General features: G+C 61.2%; 1 protein-coding gene across 2 annotated transcripts; it reads left to right on the top strand.

The window, feature by feature from the left end:
- Nucleotides 1-5,832: 5,832 nt before the first annotated feature.
- Nucleotides 5,833-21,879, top strand: FADS3 (fatty acid desaturase 3). Of its 2 annotated transcripts, none has more exons than XR_016216480.1 (12): nt 5,833-6,294; nt 14,014-14,124; nt 14,643-14,840; nt 16,533-16,634; nt 16,764-16,886; nt 17,128-17,188; nt 17,557-17,633; nt 19,472-19,569; nt 19,832-20,081; nt 20,203-20,282; nt 20,408-20,533; nt 21,521-21,879. XR_016216480.1 is itself a non-coding variant. In XM_089307854.1 (12 exons), the coding sequence occupies exons 1-12, from the start codon at nt 6,070-6,072 to the stop codon at nt 21,570-21,572; spliced, it is 1,350 nt and encodes a 449-aa protein (XP_089163980.1). In that variant the 5' UTR covers nt 5,833-6,069; the 3' UTR covers nt 21,573-21,879. The 2 variants fall into 2 exon arrangements, 1 of the variants encoding a protein (XP_089163980.1); XM_089307854.1 differs by having other exon boundaries at nt 19,985-20,081.
- Nucleotides 21,880-23,529: the final 1,650 nt, after the last annotated feature.

Genomic DNA, 23,529 nt, shown 5'->3' on the forward strand with positions numbered 1-23,529 from the left:
GGACTTTTCCATTGGGGTGTCTGGGACATTGGGGTCAGCCGACTGGTAGGCCAGGCCAGCTACGGGCTGGCCAGGACTCTGCCGAGGCCCTCTGCCCCATCACCACCTCTGGCCCCTCCCAGGACACTCGTGCCTTCCAATCCTCTTCTGTTCCTGCACCTGCCTCCCTGTTCACCTGCTTTGAATCCTTCCCTCTCTCCCCACGCCCCTTGGCTAACCGCTGGCCAGGCCCCCTGTCACAACCCTGTTACAACTCAATACCAGCCGATTCCTCTGTGCCACTCATAGTGCTGGGCACACTGCTGGAGCTGAGACTCGGGGAGCAGGCTGGCGATTAAAAATAAATAAGTAAAATAAATAAAGCACCTGTAGCATACCCGGGGGCGGGGGAAGAGGAAGACCCCCATGTCCTCTCCTGTATTGCAGTCTCTCCTGCTCACATCAGTCCTGGGTCAGCCAGTCCAGAGGAGGATACAGGTCTGGGCCTTGGCCTGGCCACCCCTGGGCCTAGCTGCTGTGTGCCTGGTCCAGCCACACCCAGGACCAAGTGGACACCAGGCAACATTCCAGGGCCTGGCAAATGGACCCAGACATGTGATGCCTGCTTCCAGAGGCTTCGCCTGTTGGCCACCCCAGGTGGGGTTAGCTGACATCAGCCACAGAACAGCTGTTCCTCTTAAGTGTATTTTCTAGATAGCCTCCTGGAGCCTCTCTAAGTGCCCTGGGCACATCTGAGTCATTTTCAGCCTCCTTGGCTACCTCCTAAAAGCTAGCACCAACGCTGGCCTCTGAGGGTGGTGCAGGCGTTGAGCTTGGCCTTGTGCATATCTCCTCCTTTGCCACACTGGACAGCCTGCCAAGCCTGCCCTGACTGGAATCCTGCTAGGCCTGGGTCCCCAGGGCAAGTCACTCCTGCTGGGGCCTGAGTGTTCTCGTCCATGAATTGGAAAGATTGGGCAACATGGCCTTCACAGCTTCCCCCAAAAACATATAAAATAGACCATTTTTTAAAAAAGATTTATTTGTTTGGAAGGCAGAGTTACAGAGAGGCAGAAGCAGAAAGAGAGAGGTCTTCCATCTGCTGGTTCACTCCCAAATGGCCACAATGGCCAGAGCTGGGCCAACCCAGAGCCAGGAGCCAGGAACTTCTTCCAGGTCTCTCACATGGGTGCAGGGATCCAAGGACTTGGGCCATCTTCCACTGCTTTCCCAGGCCATAGCAGAGAGCTGGATCAGAAGTGGAGGAGCTAAGCCAGCGCCGTGGCTCAATAGGCTAATCCTCCGCCTTGCAGCGCTGGCACACCGGGTTCTAGTCCTGGTCAGGGCGCCGGATTCTGTCCCGGTTGCCCCTCTTCCAGGCCAGCTCTCTGCTGCGGCCAGAGAAGGCAGTGGAGGATGGCCCAAGTGCTTGGGCCCTGCACCCCATGGGAGACCAGGAAAAGCACCTGGCTCCTGCCTTCGGATCAGCGCGGTGCACCGGCCGGCGTGGCAGCCATTGGAGGGTGAACCAACGGCAAAAGGAAGATTTTTCTCTCTGTCTCTCTCTCACTGTCCACTCTGCCTGTCAAAAATAAAAAAAATTTTTAAAAAAAAGTGGAGGAGCTGGGACTCAAACCAGTGCCCATTTTTAAGTGTCCAGTTCAGTAATGTGAAGACCATTGACACTGTTCTGAAATAAATTTCCAGAACTTATAAAACTGAAATGCTGGGGCAGGTGTTTGGCCTAGAGGTAAAGACTGGGAAAGATGCCTGCCTCCCATGTTGGGTGCCTGGGTTGGGTCACCAGCTCCTGACTCCAGCTTCCTGCTAATGCAAACCGGGGGAGGCAGCGGCGGTGGCTCAAGACATTGAGTTCCTGCCACCCACATGGGAGGCCTGGATGGAGCTGCTGGCTCCCAGCTTCAGCCCTGCCCAGTCCTGGCCATTGCAGGCATCTGGGGCGTGAACCAGCAGATGGGAGCCAGTGCTGTTGCTCTCTGACTTGCTGTCTCCCCCTCCTCAAAAAACCAGAAGAATATATCAGAAACGGAAACTTGGTACCTGGCCAACAACTCCCTGTTCCCTGCCCTCGGCCCCTAGTGACCGTTCTGTGTTCTGTCTCTGTCAGGTTGACTACACCAAGGACCTCCTGTGAGTGAAGTCATGCGTATTTGCCATTTGCACCTGGCTTATTTCACACAGTGTGGTGTCGTCGATGTTTACCCATTGTGCAAGGGGATCGGAGCACCCTGTTTTTGTGGCTGACCCCGCACTGTTGTGGGTGTAGCCCACCTCTCACTCATCCCTCCCCCTGTGGGTGGACACTTGGGTAGTTTGCCCCCCTCCCCCGGCTATCGTGAATGATGCTATAAATGTGGCTGCACAACTCTCTTGAGGACCCTGCTTCCACTGCTGGACCACATGGGAGTTCCATTCCTAGCTTTTGGACACGCTCCATGTGCTGTTGGCTGCACCAACAGCGTCCCGGGTGTTCCCGCAGCCTTGCCACCCTGTCTTCTCTGTGTGTGTGTACCTGGTAGGTCCTATCCTATCGTGGCTTTGAGCTGTCTCTCTCTGCTGACGAGTGATACTGAGCACCCGTCTGCGGTTGCACGTGTGGTGGCCGGCTGTGTGCAGCTCCATTTTTCTCAGCGGTGTTCCAAGAGCTCAGTCCTGCCACCATGGTGGTCCCTTCAAGGAGCCCCTCTGATGGCCAGCAGGGCTGCAGTCCCTGCCCTGAATGCCCCCCACCCCCACCCCGTGGCTCCACAGGCCCTCCCTCCTTGGGAGGACTGTGTTCAGGGCCCAATAACCAAGTTCACGGTGCAGCGAGCTTTGGCTCGAAGCCAAGCCCTAAAGCTCTGACCTGAGTCCACTTTGTGCATCTGCTGTGGAGCCAGCGTCCCGGCTTCAGGATGGCTCTTCCTGGCTTCAGCCTGGAGCGCTTCCTTTCAGGCGTCCCCGCCAGGCGGCTGCCCAGCCTCTCCCGCTTGCCCAGGCCTTGCTGCACTGTGCACACAGCTCTTGGCCCCAGGATGTAGCTGGTGGCTCTGTAGCGGGTGGGGATTTCACACGTCCAACAAAGAGGCCTGGGTGGCAGCTCACAGCAGGGAGAAGACCAGCAGGGCTTGGGGCGGGGGCTACATTTGGAGACTTCCCTTGAATCTCAAGGTTGCCTGCTCCGCCTGGCCAGTACCCCGCCCCCCCACCCCCACCCCGCCAACACACACACACCCCTACAAACCCTGGCAGTTCAGGAATGTCGAGTGATGCCTCTCCCCTTCCAAGCAGGCTTGAGACGCTGTGGCTGCCCTGACTTGGGGGTTTAGAGACAATGGAGTCCCCAGCTCCCCCTACCCCACCCTGACTCTCTGAAAGTTGAAAGGTCCACTGGGGTGAAGCCTCTGGGAGGTCACAGGCGAGCTGTTTGTCTGAACAGGAGACATAGTAAAGGCATTATGGGAACAAACTCCCGGTGGCAGGAGGGCCCACCCATCTGTCTGCTGTGCTGGGCTCAAGTGGCTGGAGGGGACAGCTTGGCCTGAGCCCTGTCTTCCTTTAACCTCCTGGGAGACCCTGTCCGGGCCTTCGTCTTCTCCATCTCTCCTGGCGTGGTGGGAGTACCTAACACACCCCATTCTCAGCCGCCTCACACCCTGGCTGGACCTAGGCCAGGACCCCAGGGAAGGAGTCCCTGGATGGCCCCAGTGCTGGCCACATCTGACCACTGAGGACTGCTGAAGGTGCAGTGGGGGCCATGTCCCCTGTGGGTGGGCTGGATTCTGGTTTGGGGAGGGGGCCTTTCCTACAAGAATCTGCCACCTTCATCCACACGCTCAGTGCAACCCTGTGGGGTCAGGGGCACTGTGTCACCTCCAGTCCCGGCCACCTCCCCGACACGCAGTCCCACGTGGGGCTGCAGTTTTGGTGGGAGCCACTGTGGAGAGGGCTCAGGCAGCCTTGGTCCATTGGCATCACAGGCCTACCCACCATCCTGACTACCCAGGGGAGGTGCACCTGGTACCCAGGAGGAAGAACCAGAGGCCTGCTCTGCCCTTCTGCAGTGCCTGGTTCATCTGTGGCACAAATACAATCGGCCATGTAGTCAACTCACTCCAGGTGGAAACTGCGCCCCCCCCAAAAAAATTCTAGAAATTTCCAAAATGCAAAACTTGGATTTGCCGCCCACTGGGCACTGCGCCGGTTCCACGGAATGTAGGATGCAGAGGCACCTGCAGTAGCAGCCTCCACGGGCTCATGGTCTTGATTCCAGCACTCGCTGTTGGAACACTGTACGCCCTGCCTCTCACCATGTACATGTGGTCAGGCCTGTGACGCTTGGGTCTGTACTGAACGGGTATACGGATTTTTTTCTCATCCTTAGTCCCAGATAATACAGCACAACAACCATTTCTATAGCATTTGAGCTGCCCCGGGGAGGCAGGTATTCTAGACCTGACAAAGCGTGTGGAAAGATGTGCACAGGTTATGTGCAGATCCCATGGCATTTTACAGGAGGGACTTGAGCACTTGAGGATTTTGGCCTTTAAAGAGAATTTTCTGGCCGGCGCCGCGGCTCACTAGGCTAATCCTCCACCTTGCGGCGCCGGCACACCGGGTTCTAGTCCTGGTCGGGGCGCCGGATTCTGTCCCGGTTGCCCCTCTTCCAGGCCAGCTCTCTGCTGTGGCCAGGGAGTGCAGTGGAGGATGGCCCAGGTGCTTGGGCCCTGCACCCCATGGGAGACCAGGAAAAGCACCTGGCTCCTGGCTCCTGCCATCGGATCAGCGCGGTGCGCCGGCCGCAGCGCGCCGGCCGCGGCGGCCATTGGAGGGTGAACCAACGGCAAAGGAAGGCCTTTCTCTCTCTTTCTCTCTCTCTCACTGTCCACTCTGCCTGTCAAAAAATAAAAAATAAAAAAAAAATAAAGAGAATTTTCTGGAACCAGTCCCCCAAGGAACCTAAAGGACAATTGCATTAACTGGTGATTTTCAACAAATTGTTAAGACCAGGACAAAATGTTAGCATATCAGAGAAATACATTCAGGGTTCTCCAAGTGTGTTCCCCAAACGGAGACATCAGCTTCACCTAGGAACTTGTTAGAAATACTTTTCTGCCCCCAAACCAGATCTGAATCACATTCTGGATTTTAGCCAGGTGCAGAACCTTAGCCTGGTCTTACTCATTCCTGCTGACGAACTGTTAACTCTGGGGACCCGGCGTCTTTATCCCAAACACGTTCCTAAGGACTTGAATGCATACATTAAAAAAAAAAAAAAAGTGTCGCGGTCAGGTAAGCAGGGTGGGGAGGAAAGAAGCCGGCCACCCCGCGCGGCACCCTTCCCCCATAGGAGCCACCCCTGGGCATCCCCGGCCCTGCAGCCGGACGCGAGGCTGCCTCCAGCAGAGGGCTCCGCGTGAGCCGCAGCGTTGGAGGAGCGGCCTCGCCACGGAGACCGGGGTTGGGGGTGGCCGTTTGCAGTCACCCCCGAGGTAGCGTCCCCATCTGTGGGCGCTCGGGCTTCAACGTTCCAGGACGCACGGCTGAAGGCCCCTACGCCCCGCACCCGTCATCGCCACCCCCCACCCCACGCCCAGCCCCGGGCGCTGACCCCCGAGGGCGCGGCGGGACGCACACCGGCTGTGCACTGGGTCCCCATCCCCCCCTCGGCCAAGCCGGGAGCCGCGAGCCGCGGGAGCTGGGGGCGGGACAGTGTCCTGGGGGCAGGGCCGGGCGTGGTGGCCGCGGCCCTCCCGGGTGGGGCGAGTCCGCCTCGACACCGCCCTCCCCGGCGGGCCAATGGAGGCCGAGGCGCCGCGCTGGGATTGGAGCGGCGCGGGGCAGCCGGCCGGGGGCCGGAGCGAGGGGAGGGCGAGGCGGGCGCTGTCAGCGCGGTTATAAGGGAGGGAAAAGTTCCCTGCGCGGAGAGCCGGGCAGGCGCACGCTCGTACGGCGGCCGCAGCGGCAGGGCGGGGCCGGGCGGCGCGGGCGGCGGCGCTGGAAGCCCCCGGGAACGCCACCTCGCTTCCCTCGGGGTCTCGCTCGCACCTCGGCAGCGGCCCGGGGTCTCCGGGACTTTTGCTTGCAACCATGGGAGGCGTCGGGGAGCCCGGCGGGGAGCCGGGGCCGCGGGCGGGGCCCGCGCAACCGGGGGCGCCGCTGCCCACCCTCCGCTGGGAGCAGATCCGCCCGCACGACCTGCCGGGCGACAAGTGGCTGGTCATCGAGCGCCGCGTCTACGACATCAGCCGCTGGGCTCAGCGGCACCCAGGGGGCAGCCGCCTCATCGGCCACCACGGCGCCGAGGACGCCACGGTGAGAAACCGGGCTCCCCGGGGTGGAGCCGGGCGCCTGCAGGGGCCTGGGTCGTGGGCACCGTGCCGATCTACCTGCTGGGGTGGGGGGAAGGGGGGCGTAGCATCCTCCCCTCGCTGACCTTTGGCCTCCACAGCCAGGAACCAGAATTGCGTTGGGTTGGGCGGGCCAGGGGCCTGACGCGGGGTGGGGAGGCTACTTCCCCACTTGGAGAGGGTCCGTGGTGGGGGGGCAGGGAGGCAGGGGCCCTCAGAGGTGGGTGTGCCACGACTAACAGGCTCCCATCTCGGTTCTGGGTTCCCCCAGGCCCCGCTGCCGGAGCTGGGCGCTAGGGCCCGGCAGGGTCCCCATGGCTGGCAGGGATGTGCCCTCGGAGCTGGGAGCTGGGCAGGGCCCCGAGGTCTGTGGCTTTCCCAGGAGCCTGTAAGCTGCTGTGAGGGGCAGTGACTCACCTCTCCTGGGCTGGCAGCTGCACGTGGGAGGGCTCCCCAGCCACCATGGGTGGGCTCCCCGGGGAAGCAGTCACCAAGGAAGAGGCCGGCCCCTGGGGACCCCCGTTTCCTTTCCCTGGTCCATATCCAGACAAGGAGGGCCCGAGGCCTGGCCCCGTGGGAGCGTCTGGCAGGAGCCCAGACCAGTCCCTCGGGAGGAGACTTATCAGCCCCTGCCCTCGGCCCCCCACCTGTAGAACGGGGGTTGGGACCGCCGTGCTCCGTCCTTGACCCTCTGGGATGCCAGGCTGGCGGCACTGGGTAACGGGATGAATCACTAATGGTGGAGCTTCAGGCGGCAGGAGTCTGTGCCGTCCCCGGGCTGCCCGGCCATCCCTGCTGCTGTTGCCTTCTCCCGTGGGCTGGGCCACAGTGTTCCCTGGACTCTCTGGGGAGAAAAGTCTGTGTCCCCACTTCCATGCCAGGAAGCTGAGGGATTAGAGTGAGAAACCTGAAACTCTGAGAGCTGGGGCACAGGGCCCCTGGGCACCCAGGGGCCGGGTTGGTGGCCCTGGGGGACAGCCTGGCTGTGGGTTGAAGCAGCCGGTGGGCCAGCAGGGGGGTGGGCATGGGCAAGCCTGCATTTGCCAGCAGGTGCGAGTGTGGCTGCCTGTGTGTGCTGCAGCCCCTCCCTCTGAGCCCTGGCTGCCCGGCCGGGGTCTTGGAGATGCTGGCTTTGGCTGTTGTTAGCCAGGAGGGCAGAGTGGGAGCAGATGAGGGCGAGGACTCCAGAGAGCGTTTGTTGGTTGCCTTTTCCTGCTCAGGGCCAGGCTTGGGCCCGGGGCCGCCAGTGTGGGACTCCTGACACACTTAGTGCCAGACCTCCATCTCATAGTTTTCTCATTGATTTGCGCGGCTCATAAGGTCTGTTTAAAAAAAAATCTGTTCCCTGGGGTTGGTGCTGGCTCTGCCATTGGAGGCTTGGAGTGACCTTGAACTGGGTGTGTCGCTCCTCTGAGCCTCAGTTCCCTCCCTGCGGGGCCAGGACTGTGCCTTCTCAGCTCCGGGGCCCCAGGGCTCTCACGCAGTGGGTTGTTGTGTTCGGTAAACGTCGATGATCGCACCGTGAGACAGCCTCTGGCAGAGCTACCCCGCTCTCTCGGGCGACCCCGTCAGGCTCTGACCCTCTCTGTCATAGGAAGGGGTTGCTTCAGGCGGACTCTTAGCTCCCTCACCAGGCTGCAGTTGCCAAAAATACCTGGTCTGTTCAGGCCGCAGGGGCTGTGAGTGGCTGGGATGGACCCAGGATGGATCCCCGAGGCAGACCAGGGGTTGCACTGGCCCAGTGCCCTGTGTGGTGGAGCCCACATGCCAGATGCCCCAGCCGGGGCCCTGGAGCTCAGGTGGGGGTGGGGCAGCCCCTCTCACCACCCCAGCCGCCCATCAGCTGTTCATGTCCAGGCAATTGAAGCCTTCCTGCCAGGAAATTCCCAGAGTTCCTGGGCCATGAAGTCAGCCAGTGGCCATCCTGGGATACAAAGCCGGGTGCCCTGGGGAAAGTGCTGTAGGCCCTGAGCCAGGTTTTTCTAAGAGTCACAGGCGTCCTGAGACTAGCAGAGCTGGCTGTGGTGGGGCAAGTCTCCGCCGCCCGCCGCTGATCCCAAACACACAGCGGCCATGCTCGGAGCACCTACTGTGCACCAGGCCTTGAATTCAACGCTTGACTTAGTGATTCTCTTTTAGTCCTCAGGATACTCCCATGAGGCAGGCACTGTTTTTGTCATCCCCGCTTTACAGATCAGAGAACTTGGGCTCAGAGCAGGGAAGTGACCCGAAGTCACATGATGGGTCTGGAATGTGAATGCATAGCCCACTGCTGTTAACCATATGCTACACTTCCACTTGGCTGTTGACTCTAGTCATTAATTCCTTTTTTATAAAATGCTTATGTATTTGAAAGGTGAAGGTACAGAGCGCATGACAGAGCATGTTTCCATTCCCTGGTTCACTCCCCAAAGAGCTGTAACTAACTGCCAGGACTGGGCCCGGCCAAAGCCAGGAGCCCAGAACTCAATCCAGGTCTCCCGTGTGGTTGGCAGGGACCCAACCACTTGAGCCATCCTCTGCTGCTTCCGAAGGTGTGCATCAGCAGGCAGCTGGGGTCGGGAGCAGAGCCAGGACTCTGATATGGGGTGCAGGCCTCCCCAGTGGCAGCTTAACCTGTACCAAACGCCCGCCCCATTCATTCATTACGTAATAGTTGGGTCATTCGCTTGGTCAGCGTGCACCCCCATGTGCTGCTCTGTTCTGACACCGAAGTAGCTGTGAACCAAACATCTGCAGAGAAGAAGCTCCCGGCAGGGGGATCAGCAGCACCGGAAGCTCAGAGGTGGGACTGGGTTTGCCATATCCAAGAAATGCAGCGGGGCCGCAGTAGAGGGCAGTAGTGAGCAGAGCAGCCACGTGCGCTCTAGGGGCAGCAGAGACTGGCTCCTGCCGGGCTCTGGTGCCCTTGGAAGGACTTGGGTTTTAGTCTAAAGAGGAGGGGGAGCCCTGGGAATCTGATGCGTTCCAAGGGGCCCCTAAGGGAGAGAGCAAAAGCACGGCCTCTCAGCAGAGGGGCTGCGGCACTGGAGGGGTGATGGGGACCTGCCTGCCCGAGGGGAGGTGGCCACTCTCCTCCAGTGCTTTAGTGTCAGTGTGCTCGGGGCAGAGGGCAAGGCCCTGTGGGTGCAGGCACCCTGGTGGCAGCCGTTGGCTCTTAGCTCCGGTTGTCCAGAGCTGGCCTAGGCTCAGTCCGTGACCTTGGGTGCATTCCTTCCCGTCTGGGTTTCGGGCTCCCCGGCGCTGTAACAGGGATAGGAATGCTTTCATCCAGGGCACTCCGCGGGGATGGTGCTGCACCCCGGGGCGCTCAGCTGCCAAAGCCCTGTAGCTGTGAGGGTGGCGAGCCCACTGCCTGCCCAACAGCCCCTGGTGCTCTTGCCCTGAATTGTGGGAGGTTCCGGGATCCAGCAGATCTCCCCAGCACCCTGTCCTGGGATCCTGGAAGTAGGAGTGGCCAGTGCCACAGCCAGAGGCTGCGTCGTGGGAACTGCAGTCTGAGGTTGGTCACCTGGCAGCCTTCTAAGGGTTTTGCATGTGGTAACTAACTTAGTCTCCCAGTACCCTATGAGCTCACCCGTTTTGCAGATGAGGAGCCTGAGGCTGAAATGGGTGATGCAATGAGACCTTCTTGGAACTCTTGAAGGGCAGAGTCTCCATCCTTGGGCTTGGGGGGTGGGCTTTGTGCCTGGTGGGAACTGAGGTGGGGCAGGGCTGGGGGTGGGCAGGCTGCAGCCACCCAGCTTCAGAGCCCACGCTCAAGCCCACCCACCACACTAGCTGCCTCCAAAGTCCCCGTGAGTGCCAGCACTCTGGACTCCCATAGGTGTTTTCTGTGGTGCCCCCACCCACCCAGCCGCCTCCCCAGGACTGCCATGCCGCTTCCTGGAGGAGGCGCCCGGCCCTGGCAGGAATGCAGTGTGCAGAAGTGGGGATGCCGGTGGCAGCTTCTGATGCCTAGCAGCCCACCCTCGGCAAGCAGGAGCCTGCCAGAGGGCTCCCGGGGAAGAACACTTGCCCGACCCCCTCCCCGCTGCCGGAGCCCTCTCTCTCAACTCCAGCAGCCCTGTGACGTGGGCCTTGGTGCCTCCCCCCTTTCCCTGATGAGAAAATGCAGAGCGGAGAGTGCAGTCCCGCCAGGGTGCCCTGGCTCCTGAGTGGCAGCTCAGGGCCCACCCCCGGGGCGGGAGGGCTGGCTCCATCGTACCCCCCGGCTGCCCCGTCAACTAGCTGCTGCCCAGAGTGCGCGGTGGGACAGCAGCAGGGCAGCGGCTCTGTGGCCTGGCCGCTCTGAGGCCTCCAGGGACCAAGGCAGGGCTGGGCCTAGGCTGCATCCTGAGAGGGTCCGAGCGTCCCGGGAGACGGGCCCGGCTTCCAGTCCCAGCTTAGTCTCTGCCAGTGCTGCAGCCTGGGCAGGTGTCACCCCTACTCTGAGCCTCCATTGCCTTGGTGGTAGAATGGTTCATTCCCCTGTGTCGGGGGCTAGGGGGAGAGGTTGGCTCTGGTCCCCTGCTCTGCCTGCTCTGTGCCAGCTACTGAGAACACTGCCAATTGGTATCACCAGGAACTCGTGTTTGGGGGTGTTGTGTTGACCGCTGGACCCAGCAGGGGACCTCAGTTGCCACCTTTGACTCATTCAGGGGCAGACTTGGCCACGCGTGGCCCCAGCTGAGTGCTCAGTCAGCACCCAGGGCCTCCCTGGGTGCCCTGAGCCTTGGTCAGTGTGGCCAAGAATCTCCCTCCTGCCCCCAGCAGCCCAGGCTTCCAGATCATGACTGGCCTCGAGGTGGGCCCATTGCCTCCCCTCTGACCCAGGAGTGGCTACCCTGGGCTGACTGCCCAGTGGCCTAAAGCACAGTTTTACAATCAGACCCGGGGTTCTGACCCAGCCTGTGCGAACTTGCGTAAGTGGCTTAGCCTCTCTGAGCCTCTGCCTGGCTCCAGGGTCCTTGAGCAGAGGCCTGGAGAAGACTGGGTCACATGACCCCAACCCGTGTCCAGGAAGTTCACCGTCAGGTTGCAGCCTGAGTGCAGGAAGCTGCCTTGTCGGTGCTCAGTGGCAGCAGGAGAAACAGAGGTCGCAGGCGGCTCCCCCCCCCCCCCCCCCCGGCCCTGGAAGCCCCGCCTGCTTCCCAGGGGTCTGTGCAGCCCTTGCCTTCCTGCCTCTGGAGCCCTGCCCACAAGGCCTGGGGTTTTCTGGGAGCTCGTGCACCTCCTCTGCTGCTCACAGGCACAGACCTGGCGGGGAGACCCTCGCTTCCTCCCCTGGGCCCCAGCTGGGGGAGGGAGGGATGCTGGGGCTGTGGCCACGGTTTGCACGTTTCTGCTGCACGCGTCCTTGTGTATGGTGTGTGTGCCAGGCTGGGTCTGGTTTCTCATGTGCATGTGGCTGAGTGTCTGCGGCAGGCACGGTGCATGTGTCTGCATGGGGGTCCCTCTCGCTCCTCTGCCCGTGGAGATGCCAGGGCATCACCCGGTCAGGGAGGGAAACCGAGGCGACCTTGAGGACAGTGCGCTAGGTGTGGGTGAAGGAAGCCAGGCAGCAAAGAACGGACACCGCCTGAGGCCTCGCACGTGGATCCCGTGTGCTTCCTTTTATATGCGGTGCCTGGAGAAGTCCGACTCCCGGGCAGGCGGGAGAGTGGGGCGGAGGGAGCGAGGTGCTGGCATATTTGATGGGCACAGCGTTTCGGGTGGACATGAGACGGCTCTGCCAGGACAAGGCGGTGATGGATGCCCAGCCGCGGGAGTGTGCTTAATGGCCCCCTACAGATGGCAAAAATGGTGCATTTCATGACTATTTGACTGCAATTTAAAAATTTTTTGTTAAGTGAAGCTCTACAGTTCAGGCCTAGAAGATTCTGGCGTTGGATTGCCCCAGAGGCCAGGCCTGGGACGCAGACGGCACTGGCTCAGGCTCTCGCAGCGAGGGGGCAGCTGGCCCCCTTGTCTGAGTTTTGCGGCCCCTCCTTCTCTGTGTCTCCAGAGGGAGTGAGGTCTGCACTGGTGCTGCCCCCTCCCCCATAGCAAGGTCCAGGCTGCCAAGTCAGCCCCGGTTATCTAGAAGGCCCTCCCTCCCGGGCCCCCAGCCCTACTAGGTGGGGGCCACAGGGCCTGAGCTGCTTCCTTCCCCTAGGACTGTGCCAGGATGTCCTGCAGGATCTAGCTGTCACTTCCGCTTTGGGCTTTGTTTTAATTGACACATGGTGATTATACCAGTAGCAGGGGCATTGTCATTTTTTAAAAAGAGTTTTAAATTTATTTTTATTTATTTGAAAGGCAGAGTTAGAATGAGAGAGAGAGAGAGAGAGAGAGAGAGAGAGAGAGAGATCTTCCATCTGCTGGTTCACTCCCCAAATAGCCACAATGGTCAGGGCTGGACCAGGCCAAAACCAGGAGGCAGGAGCTTCATCCAGGTCTCGCATCTAAGGGCAGGGGCCCAAGCACTCGGGCTGTCCTCCACTGCTTTTCCGGGTGCATTAGCTGGGAGGTGGGTCACGTGTGGAGCAGCTGGGACTTGAACCAGTGCCCATATGGGATGCTGGTATCACAGATGGCAACTCAGCTCACAGACCCCAACACTGTGATATTTCTGCACATGTATACAGTGTGCAGTGGCCCTGGAGCACAGTGCACAGTGTCACACAAGCTGCTAGGGTCATTAGCAGGAGGACAATAGGAGGCCGGTTCCCTGTCCGCTTTCTTCAAAGGTGTTTCCTTAGCAGCTGTGAGGCCCCACAGTCGCCTTCCCACGTCCATGGGGACAGCAGCGCCCCACACTGCCCCCTGCAGTCCAGGCTGCTCCGTGGCGGGCCCGTTCAGAGAGACCTCTGAGAGGGCAAGCATACAGATCAGTGGAAGAGCTGTGAACAATTCATGAGCTCATTACAGTGACACCAGAACCACAGCCCGAGCCAGGAAGGCAAAGCGAGCTGGGCCTGAAGTTCAAGTTTACTGACCCTGCAGCCCCACAGCCTTTCTCTGGCCCTTTGTCTCCCGCTTCTTTCTTTTTCTCTTCCTTTTGCTGCATTGTACCTCATCCCAGCTGTTCCAGAGGCTCACAAATATGTGAGTTTATAATTTTTCTAGTTATATTTCCACTCCTATTTTTTTCTCTTTTTTAACTTTATGAAATTTCTAGCTTTATTGGAAAATTCACTTGTGACTTCATCTGGGTCTCCCGTGGGAATGGCAGGGGCCCAAGCACTTGGGCCATCCTCTGCTGCTTTCCCAGGAGCATTAGCAGGGAGCTGGATGGGAAGTGGAGCAGCTGGGACTTGAACCAGCACCCATATGGGATTCTGGTGTTGTAGCCAGTGGCTTAACCCGCCACAGCACAGCGCTGGCCCCAGAAGTCAGAGTCTCTCTGTTAAGTCTAGACTTCATGCACTATTTCTGGAAGAACCCTTATTCTGAGCAAAGGGGTTGGGGCCCGGCAGGTAGGGGGTACTGAGCAGGTACCTGGGGCCTGGGGAGGACCAGGGGTGGCTCACAGGCAGGACTGTCCACTTGATCCTCTTTCTCTGACTACTGAGCAGCAGCCGACTGTCTGTCTGTCTGTCTGTCTGTCTGCCTGCCTGCCTGCCTGCCCTGCCTGTCCATCAGTAGCCCTGCTACCTGGCCTGCACAGCCGCTGGGAATCTCTGCAGTCTGTCTGTCTACCTGACTGTCTGTCCTCTTTCAGGATGCCTTCCACGCCTTCCATCAGGATCTCAATTTCGTGCGCAAGTTCCTGCAGCCCCTGCTGATTGGAGAGCTGGCCCCCGAGGAGCCTAGCCAGGACGGACCCCAGAATGTGAGCAGGGTCCTGACAGAGGCTCAGCCCCTGAGGGGAGGGGGCTGAGGGGGGAGGGGAGGTTATTGCCAGACCCCAGTAACAGCTGCCTTGCATTACCCTGGGGTTGCCACCCCTCCTGGGCAGACAACTACAGGGGAAGCTGTGGAGAGGCCCCCAGGAGTCCAGGGCTCCAGCTCTGGCTTGGCCAGGCACTTGCTGTGGGTCCACAGTTGAGCCCCTCGGCTGGTCTGGGCCCAGTGTCCCCATCAGCAGTGAGCATTTTGGTGAGCTGGTTTCCAAGGTGCGCTTTGCTTTTCGGCTCCCACACCTCCTAGGTGGGGCAGAGGCCTCAGCCCTCCCACCAGCTCCCCAGCTCACACCCTAGGCTGAGTGCGCTTGTTCCTCCATCCCTGCCTTGGCCACACCCCTCGGGCCTGGCACTGGGAGAAGTGGCTGGGGCTTGGCCAGCTGTGAGAGGCCTCCTGGGACAATGGGGGCCTCCCTTCTGTGGCTGACCGGCCGTTCCACCGTGGCAGGCCCAGTTGATTGAGGACTTCCGAGCCCTGCGCCAAGCGGCCGAGGACATGAAGCTATTTGAAGCCGATCCTGCCTTCTTCGCTCTCCTGCTGGGCCACATCCTGGCCATGGAGGTGCTGGCCTGGCTCATCATCTACCTCCTGGGCCCTGGCTGGGTGCCCAGCACCCTCGCTGCCCTCATCCTGGCCGTTTCTCAGGTGACCCCAGCCTTGCCCAACAGATGTAGGGTCCGGCACACATACGCAGCCGGGACAGATTTGCTGAATGAATGAACAAATGAACCGAGTGAATGAATGAGCAGTAGCCGGAGGGCCTGTGAGGCATGTCTGTGGGTCAGGCTGTGTTTGAAATGTGCTAGGAAGACGCCTTATTTAGTAGATCCTGAGCGAGCACAGGCCAGGAGCCAGAATGCTGCCCCCCCCCCCCCCAGTTCCACGGCCCTAATGCAGGGCAGGAGGAGGGGTGGGCCCTTTCCTGCCCGTCCGACAGCCCTGTGACAGAAAACAGACTGACCAGAGGGAAGCAGAATTGAGCACTCGATCATAGTTTTCCCCACATGGGAGCCTTCAGAACGGAGACCCAGAGACGCGGGTTGAGCTCTCCGCTTTTGTGCTGGGGTTCGATGAAGCAGACACGAGGTGGGCACAGAGGGTCAGGCCTGATGGAAACAGACGGAGCGGGGAGCCCAGCAGCACGGCCGGCCGGCTCAGGTTCTCCCCTTCCTCTCCGAGCCCGTCGCTTTCTCCTCCAAAGCGAGAGGTCTCACAATCCGCTCTCAGGCAGGCGAGGACGGGCTCTCCTTGTGCCGGGGCCCTCTGAGACAGAAGGGCAGGTGGGGAGCAGCCCTGTGGGGCTGTGCGGCTTGCTTTGGGGGCCAGGAGCTCCAGTTTGGGAGCCCTGCCTTGGGGAAGAGAGCTCTTAGCTTCTAGGGCTTTCTTTGTGGGGGCGGAAGGGCAGCAGATCAGGGAGAAACGTGGCTCCTGAGGCCTTCACTTTGGGTGTTTTTGTTCTTTTTTTTTTTTTTTTAATTTTATTTCTTTATTTGAGAGGTAGAGTTACAGACAGAGCAGAAACAGAGAGAAGGGTCTTCCTTCCTTTGGTTCACTCCCCAGTGGTCACAACAGCTGGAGCTGTGCTGATCTGAAGCCAGGAACCAGCAGCTTTTCCAGGTCTCCCATGCAGGTGCAGGAGCCTAAGCACTTGGGCCATCTTCCACTGCCTTCCAGGCCACAGCAGAGAGCTGGATCGGAAGTGGAGCAGCCAGGTCTCAAACCGGCACCCATATGGGATGTTGGAGGATTAACCTACTGTGCCACGGCACTGGCCCCTTGTTCTTTTTAAAAAAGGTTTAGTTACATATTTGAAAGGCAGAGTGACAGAGAGAAGAGACACAGAAAGAGATCTTCCATCCATTGGTTCACTCCCCAAGTGGCTGTAACAGTTAGGGCTGAGTCAGGCCAAAACGAGGAGCCAGGAACTACCCCCAGGTCTCCCACGTGGGTGGCAGGGTTCCAAGCACTTGAACCGTCTTCCGCTGCCTCCCCAGGTGCATTAGCAGGGAGCTGGGTCAGAAGCAGAGCAGCTGGGGACTCGAACTGGCACTCCCACGTGGGATCCAGCATTGCAGGCAGTGGCTTTACCCACTGTGCCATAGCGCTGGCCCTACCTTGTGCTTTTGTTTTCTGAACCCCAATACTTGAAAACTCCCCCATCTCCCCGAAACTCGACTGCTGCCGTCTGTGGGGGTCTGGAAAGGGAGCTTTGGTGTTGGGGGTATCTAGGAGCTGTAAGGGTCCTTGAGGGGCCCCAGGGCTGGGACCCAAGGCCTCTGACGGTCTCCTCTGCCCAGAGCCAGGCCCTGGGGTGGCTGACCCTGCCTCTGTCCCCAGGCTCAGTGCTGGTGTCTGCAGCACGACCTGGGCCATGCCTCCATCTTCAGGAAGTCGCGCTGGAACCACGTGGCCCAGCAGTTCGTGATGGGGCAGCTGAAGGTGAGGGCGGGGCCGCGATGGGCCGCCAGGTGCCGAGCTGGGGTGCTGCGCCGGCCCTACCCCTGTCTGTGGGCGCAGAGTGGGGGCTCGGCCAGCCCTTCCCCTGACAGCCCTGCCCCTCCCGCTCAGGGCTTCTCTGCCCACTGGTGGAACTTCCGCCACTTCCAGCACCACGCCAAGCCCAACATCTTCCACAAAGACCCGGATGTGACCGTGGCACCCGTCTTCCTCCTGGGAGAGTCGTCTGTTGAGGTGGGTGGGGAGGGACGTGGATGCCCTCGGCCTGGCCTGCAGCCGACAGGACTGGTCTGGAGGGGGTCCTCACCAACACCCAGCCCCCCTGACTCCCGCACTCCAGCCAGCAGCCACCAGGGGCCCAGGTGCTAGAATCTAGACTTGCCTTTGACCCTTGGCCCCAGCCAGCCCCCTGACCTTGCCTGGGAGAAGGAGGGCCAGGCAAGCTGCTCCTCCCAGCCACTGCCTGTCTCTACAGTACGGCAAGAAGAAGCGCAGATACCTGCCCTACAACCACCAGCACCTGTACTTCTTCCTAAGTGAGTGTCCCTCGGTCTCCCTGGGGGTGGGGCATGGCGGGGCCACGCCTGAGTCCACACTGTCCTCCCCACCACCAGGGGCAGGGCCATGCTGGTTAACCCCCATCACACGCCAGGCCTTTGTCCTAGCCATTGCCCCACCTGGGGAGCCTCGGCCAAGTGCATTGACTGCCCTTCCCGAGCTTTCCCAGGCCCCATCAGCATCTCTCCTGCCCTCACACCAGGGCAGCCTGGAGCCCTGGAGCGTGCGGGCACTTGTCAGGGGGGACAGGGTGAGGCTGACCTCGACCTGAAGCAGAAGCAACTGGGATGCCCACCTGGCTTGGGCACCCCAGCCCTGCTCCTGCACTCTGCTGCCCCTCTTGCAGTTGGGCCTCCGCTGCTCACCCTGGTGAACTTCGAGGTGGAGAATCTGGCGTACATGCTGGTGTGCATGCAGTGGTCGGTGAGTGGGGGATGCTGGGAACCCCAGGCGTGCAGCTGGGATGGCAGGAGGTGGAGTGTGGGAGCATGACTCGCACATAGGGGTGCACATGGTGTGTGCAGGGGAGGGCAGGTGTGCACATGGTGTGTGTGCAGGACAGGGCAGGTGTGCACATGGTGTGTGTGCAGAACAGGGCAGGTGTGCACATGGTGTGTGTGCAGGGGAGGGCAGGTGTGCACATGGCTGTGTGTGCAGGGGAGGGCAGGTGTGCACATGGTATGTGTGCAGGGGAGGGCAGGTGTGCACATGGCTGTGTGTGCAGGGGAGGGCAGGTGTGCACATGGTATGTGTGCAGGGGAGGGCAGGTGTGCACATGGCTGTGTGTGCAGGACAGGGCAGGTGTGCACATGGCTGTGTGTGCAGAACAGGGCAGGTGTGCACATGGTGTGTGTGCAGGGGAGGGCAGGTGTGCACATGGCTGTGTGTGCAGGGGAGGGCAGGTGTGCACATGGTATGTGTGCAGGGGAGGGCAGGTGTGCACATGGCTGTGTGTGCAGGACAGGGCAGGTGTGCACATGGTGTGTGTGCAGGGGAGGGCAGGTGTGCACATGGCTGTGTGTGCAGGGGAGGGCAGGTGTGCACATGGTATGTGTGCAGGGGAGGGCAGGTGTGCACATGGCTGTGTGTGCAGGGGAGGGCAGGTGTGCACATGGTATGTGTGCAGGGGAGGGCAGGTGTGCACATGGTGTGTGTGCAGGGGAGGGCAGGTGTGCACATGGTGTGTGTGCAGGGGAGGGCAGGTGTGCACATGGTGTGTGTGCAGGGAGGGCAGGTGTGCACATGGTGTGTGTGCAGGGAAGGGCAGGTGTGCACATGGTGTGTGCAGGGAGGGTAGGTGTGCGCATGGCGGTGTGTGCAGGGGAGGGAAGGTGTGCGCATGGTGTGTGTGCAGGGGAGGGCAGGTGTGCACATGGTGTGTGTGCAGGGGAGGGCAGGTGTGCACATGGCTGTGTGTGCAGGGGAGGGCAGGTGTGCACATGATGTGTGTGCAGGGGAGGGCAGGTGTGCACATGGTATGTGTGCAGGGGAGGGCAGGTGTGCACATGGTGTGTGTGCAGGGGAGGGCAGGTGTGCGCATGGTGTGTGTGCAGGGGAGGGCAGGTGTGCGCATGGTGTGTGTGCAGGGGAGGGCAGGTGTGCACATGGTGTGTTTGCAGGACAAGGCAGGTGTGCTCATGGCTGTGTGCAGGGGAGGGAAGGTATGCTCATGGCTGTGTGTGCAGGGGAGGGAAGGTGTGCGCATGGTGTGTGTGCAGGGGAGGGCAGGTGTGCACATGGTGTGTGCAGGACAGGGCAGGTGTGCACATGGTGTGTGTGTGCAGGGGAGGGCAGGTGTGCACATGGTGTGTGTGCAGGACAGGGCAGGTGTGTGCATGGCTGTGTGTGCAGGGGAGGGCAGGTGTGTGCATGGTGTGTGTGCAGGGGAGGGCAGGTGTGCTCCTGTCTGTGTGTTCAGGGGAGGGCAGGTGTGCCTATTTAGAAGGCGGGCCCACGGGGTCTGCCATAGGTCTCTTGGTGATGGTATTTTCTCTGGGGACATTGCTGGGCCACCTTGCCAGGCAGCTGTGTTCTGGCCCCCACCACGTGCACACTCTGCACAGCCTGATGACCTCCGTTGTCAGCCCGTGAGCTAGCAGAGCAGGGACCCTGTCCTGTTGCCCGGCGAGGGGCAGGAGGCTGTCCCAAGCTCTGATGCAGGGGAGTCAGGGGAGGGTGGATGGTCCCAGCTTCCCTCCCACCTCCCTAGCCCCAGGATCCTGGCTACCTGGGGCCACTCAGCATTGCCTGTGCCTCTGCAGGACCTGCTCTGGGCTGCCAGCTTCTACTCCCGCTTCTTGTTGTCCTATGCCCCCTTCTATGGCGTTCCCGGGGCACTGCTCCTCTTTGTCGCTGTCAGGTATGGCCAGAATTGGGGGGGACGGAAAGTGGGGGGGGTCACACTGGCAGCGGGTGCCCTGACCACAGCCCTCCCCAATGAATCTCCATCTCCCCTTCTTCCTCCCGGGGCTGTGGGGATGATCAGTCAGCCAGGGGCATGGGGTGTGGCAGGACCCTGGGGTTGGTGGACCTGGGGAAAGCAGCCTGGCTCGCAGGTGGTGCTACCCCCGTGAGCTGGGCTGCGCTGGGCTCAGTCTCACAGTGGACACTGCTCCGTTCAGCTTCTTTAAACCCCAGGGAGGGAGTAACTCCACAGTCCCATTGTGCACGTGTGGAAGCTGAGGCCCACTTTGGGGGACACCCACACTCCAGCCTCACTGGCAGTGCCTGCATGGTGAGCTGGACATGGGGCAGTGCCTGAGCCTCCCCCACAGGGTCCTAGAGAGCCACTGGTTCGTGTGGATCACACAGATGAACCACATCCCCAAGGAGATTGGCCACGAGAAGCACCGGGACTGGGCCAGCTCTCAGGTGGGTGGCAGGGGGAGGGCATCCTGGTGGTGGTGTTCCAGTGGGGGGCCGTTCTGGGGGTGCCGTGGGGTCAGGGCTTCAGGCCAGCCTCCCTCATCTGTGCCCCGCCTGGCCCTGGCAGCTGGCGGCCACCTGCAACGTGGAGCCCTCACCCTTCAACGACTGGTTCAGCGGACACCTCAACTTTCAGATCGAGCACCAGTGAGTGGGGGCTGTGTCCCGGGGGCCAGGGGCCGGACCCAGAGCCCCTTTGTCATGGAGAGTCCTGGGGGAGGTGGCGTGGGGGCCGGGTCTCCTTCTCAGCTGCCCGCCCGCCCTCTCCCCAGCCTCTTCCCCACCATGCCAAGGCACAACTACCGCAGGGTGGCCCCGCTGGTGAAGGCGCTGTGTGCCAAGCACGGCCTCAATTACGAGGTGAAGCCCTTCCTCACCGCCCTGGTGGACATTGTCGGGTAAGGCTGCGCCCTGCTCCCGGCGCCCACAGGGGTCCCTGGCTGGCGTTTGCGGCCCTCCTGGGCGGGCTGCTGGTCCGCCCTCAGCCGCCACGCCCCCTCCCCCAGCACCTGTCTGCACAGTGAGAATGCAGGGAGCTCTGACAGACGCAACAGGGAGTGCAGGTCAGGGTCCGCTGAGATTCTAGCAGGGGACCAGAAAACAAGCAGTTAAAAAAAAAAAAAAAGAAGGAACTTACAGAAAATCTGAGAAGGGTTTACAGGTAACAATAAAAACCCTAAGAGTGGGGGGCGGATGAGGGGTGCCCTGGCTGAGGGTGGCGGGCTGGGTGGGACCCAGAATCTGACATGTGAGCAGAGACGGGCAGGAGGAGAGAGGCTGGCCGTGGGGGCACCTGGTAGAGGACAGAGCAGTGCCAAGGCCCTGAGGCAGGACAGGGACTGCCTGGCTGGCATTTCTGGGAGATGCTCTGAGTGGGAGACAGGTCGGATTCTGGATCTTGCAGCTCCGTGCCTTTGCACGGCCCCTTCCCTTGGCTGCCTTTCTGCAGAGTTTATGCTCAAACTCCCGCTGCGGTTTTACCATCCTTGCCGGCCTGATGTCTGTGCCCCTGCCGCAGGCACTGTCCTGTTAGAGCGCCAGGCAGTGATGGATATTTGTGGTTTCTCTGCCTGAACGAGCTCCTGGTGGGCAGGTTCCGTGTTCTCTGGGTCGCAGGGCCCAGTGTGTGGGGGGGGGGCAGTGGGGAGAACTGAGTGAAAGATGGGCAGGTTCACCCAGGCTCAGGCCTGGACTTGGCCTTGGCTGCCCCCCGACACTTCTCTCCTTACCCCGACCCCCCAGTTTGGGGGTCCACCATGGCCAATGAGCACCTGGCCGCCTCTCCCATCCACACCCCAGCTGCACAGGGGCTGGAGGTGTCGCCACACGCTCATCACGGGGCTGCAGGAGGAGTGCTGGTCTCCTAACACCTACCCGCCTCCCAGGTCCCTGAAGAAGTCTGGCGACATCTGGCTGGACGCCTACCTCCACCAGTGAAGGCAGCGCCCAGGTGGGCAGAGAAGGGGTAAGGGCCCAGGGCCCCAGCAGCCGCCAGGCCGGTGGGCAGAACGACAGCCCCGTCCCACCGGACCCCAGCTGCGGGTGCCCTGCCAGCGCTCCTGTCTCTGCTGTCTTCCCCTCGGCCCCTCCTCACCTGTCTGCTCCGCCTCCCCACGGCCAGGCCAGGGCTCAGGGGCCCAGCAGGACCGGGGGCAGGGAGGGGGGGTGAGCATGGCATGTTTTCCTAGAGCAAGAATTGGGGGAAAACTGTTATTTTTCTATAAAAACAAAGCCAGAGATGTGACAGAGGAGTGTATTGACTTTGCCTGCATTTGGGAGCTGGAGCCTGCCCTGGCCTCCCCAGAGGCGCTGGGGCTCAGGGCCATGAGGGTGTGTGGAGGTTGGGGGGGGGGTGTGGCTGGGGAGCTCTCCCACCCTCACTGGGGGCTGTGGGTGGGCAGCGGGCAGCTGCCCCTGCCCGGGTCCTCCTGAGGGCCCAGTTACTCCCTGGCAAGCTGGCCTCACAGACCCCCTCTGCTTGGTGGGCCAGGGACAAGGGCCACCCCTGCGGGAAGCTCCAGTGCATGGGACGGGCAAGCCGCCGTCTCTGGACCGGTACCAGCATTCTCGGCAGCCCTCTGCAATGGGGGCCTCCGAGGGCACCAGCCCATCTCGGTGCCACGCCCAGCATCACACAGGTAGCCCACAAGAGGAGGCTCCCGTCTCTCCCCATGCCCACCTGCGCCAGGTGCTTGTCTGTCTGCAGTTGCCGCAGTAGATAAGTGGACCCCCGCCCCCCACCAGGGGTGGCTGTTCCGTCCCTCCGTGCCTGGAGGCTGGGACCTGCCCCAGCTGGCCAGCATCCTTGGGCAGGAACAGTGCCCTTCTCCCGGCCTCAGCCTCCTCCTCTGGATGTGTGTGCAGTTGGACTGTGCCCTGGGGTTTGGAGAATTGGGGAGGCGCTCTGAGTTGCTTCCTGGGTGTGTCGATGGTGGACGAAGGGCTGCCGGGCTGCCGGGCCCCTCTCCCGTTGGCACCCACACGGCAGCAGGTTCCGGTGAAGACACCGGGCCACTCAGACAGCAACAGCGAAGACTGAAAGGCCTTTCCCAGGGAGCCGGTGGGCCCTGCAGCCATGGGGACCACCCTGCTCTTTATCCGGGCTCCCGTTGCTCTGCACTGGGTTCCGCTCCGGACAGCAAAAGGGCACAAATCTTGCGATTCTTGTGAACCCCTCCTGGAGCCCAGCACCCACAGGGAAGCAGCTGGGGGAGCTGTCCAGGCGGCCACCGCAGCCCAGCCCTGCCACAGAGCCACCATGATGGCCACCACGAACTTCTCCCCCCGGGCCAGCTAGCAAGCTCCTCGGAGCCAAAGGCCATCAGGAGAGTCCTTGTCACCGGATGCTGGCTGGGGCCAGGGTTCCCATGACAACCCCTGAGTTACTGACTCACTTGTCACTGGAGATCGCGTGTGTTTCCCCAGGGGACGGCAGGGAGACTGGGTGCTGTGCTTTCCCTTCCCTGGATCAGAAAACGAGGGAGGGGGGCTCTGCACAGCTCACGCCCTCCCCCAGGCCTGCCAGCCCGAGCCTCTCTGGGCAGAGCTGGGGTAGTGGAGGGTGGCAGCCCCTTTGGCTTGATCATAACTAGGGGCTTGCCCTCTACCAGGGACCCCTGATGGAGTTCTACCCCTTCCTTTCTGGAGTCAGGTGGATTTGGGTGAGGGTTGCAGGGTCGAGTCCTCTTCCTTTGCCAGGACTCAATGCTGTGTGACCTGGGGAAGTTGCTAAACCTCTCTGAGCTGTGGCCCCACCGCCTAGAGTGCTGGAAGGTAAAAAGGTGCTGCACGGAGGGCTCTTAGCCAAGGGCCCAGCAGCGGGGCTCAGTTTACTCGCAGGTTTTATGCATACTGTCCAGTGCTCCGGGGTCAGTGCTGCCTCTGTGAACAGGGA

Source organism: Oryctolagus cuniculus, chromosome 1 (assembly GCF_051225735.1).
Source record: "Oryctolagus cuniculus isolate XC-2025 breed Fujian yellow rabbit chromosome 1, ASM5122573v1, whole genome shotgun sequence".
NCBI classification, from domain to species: Eukaryota; Metazoa; Chordata; class Mammalia; order Lagomorpha; family Leporidae; genus Oryctolagus; species Oryctolagus cuniculus.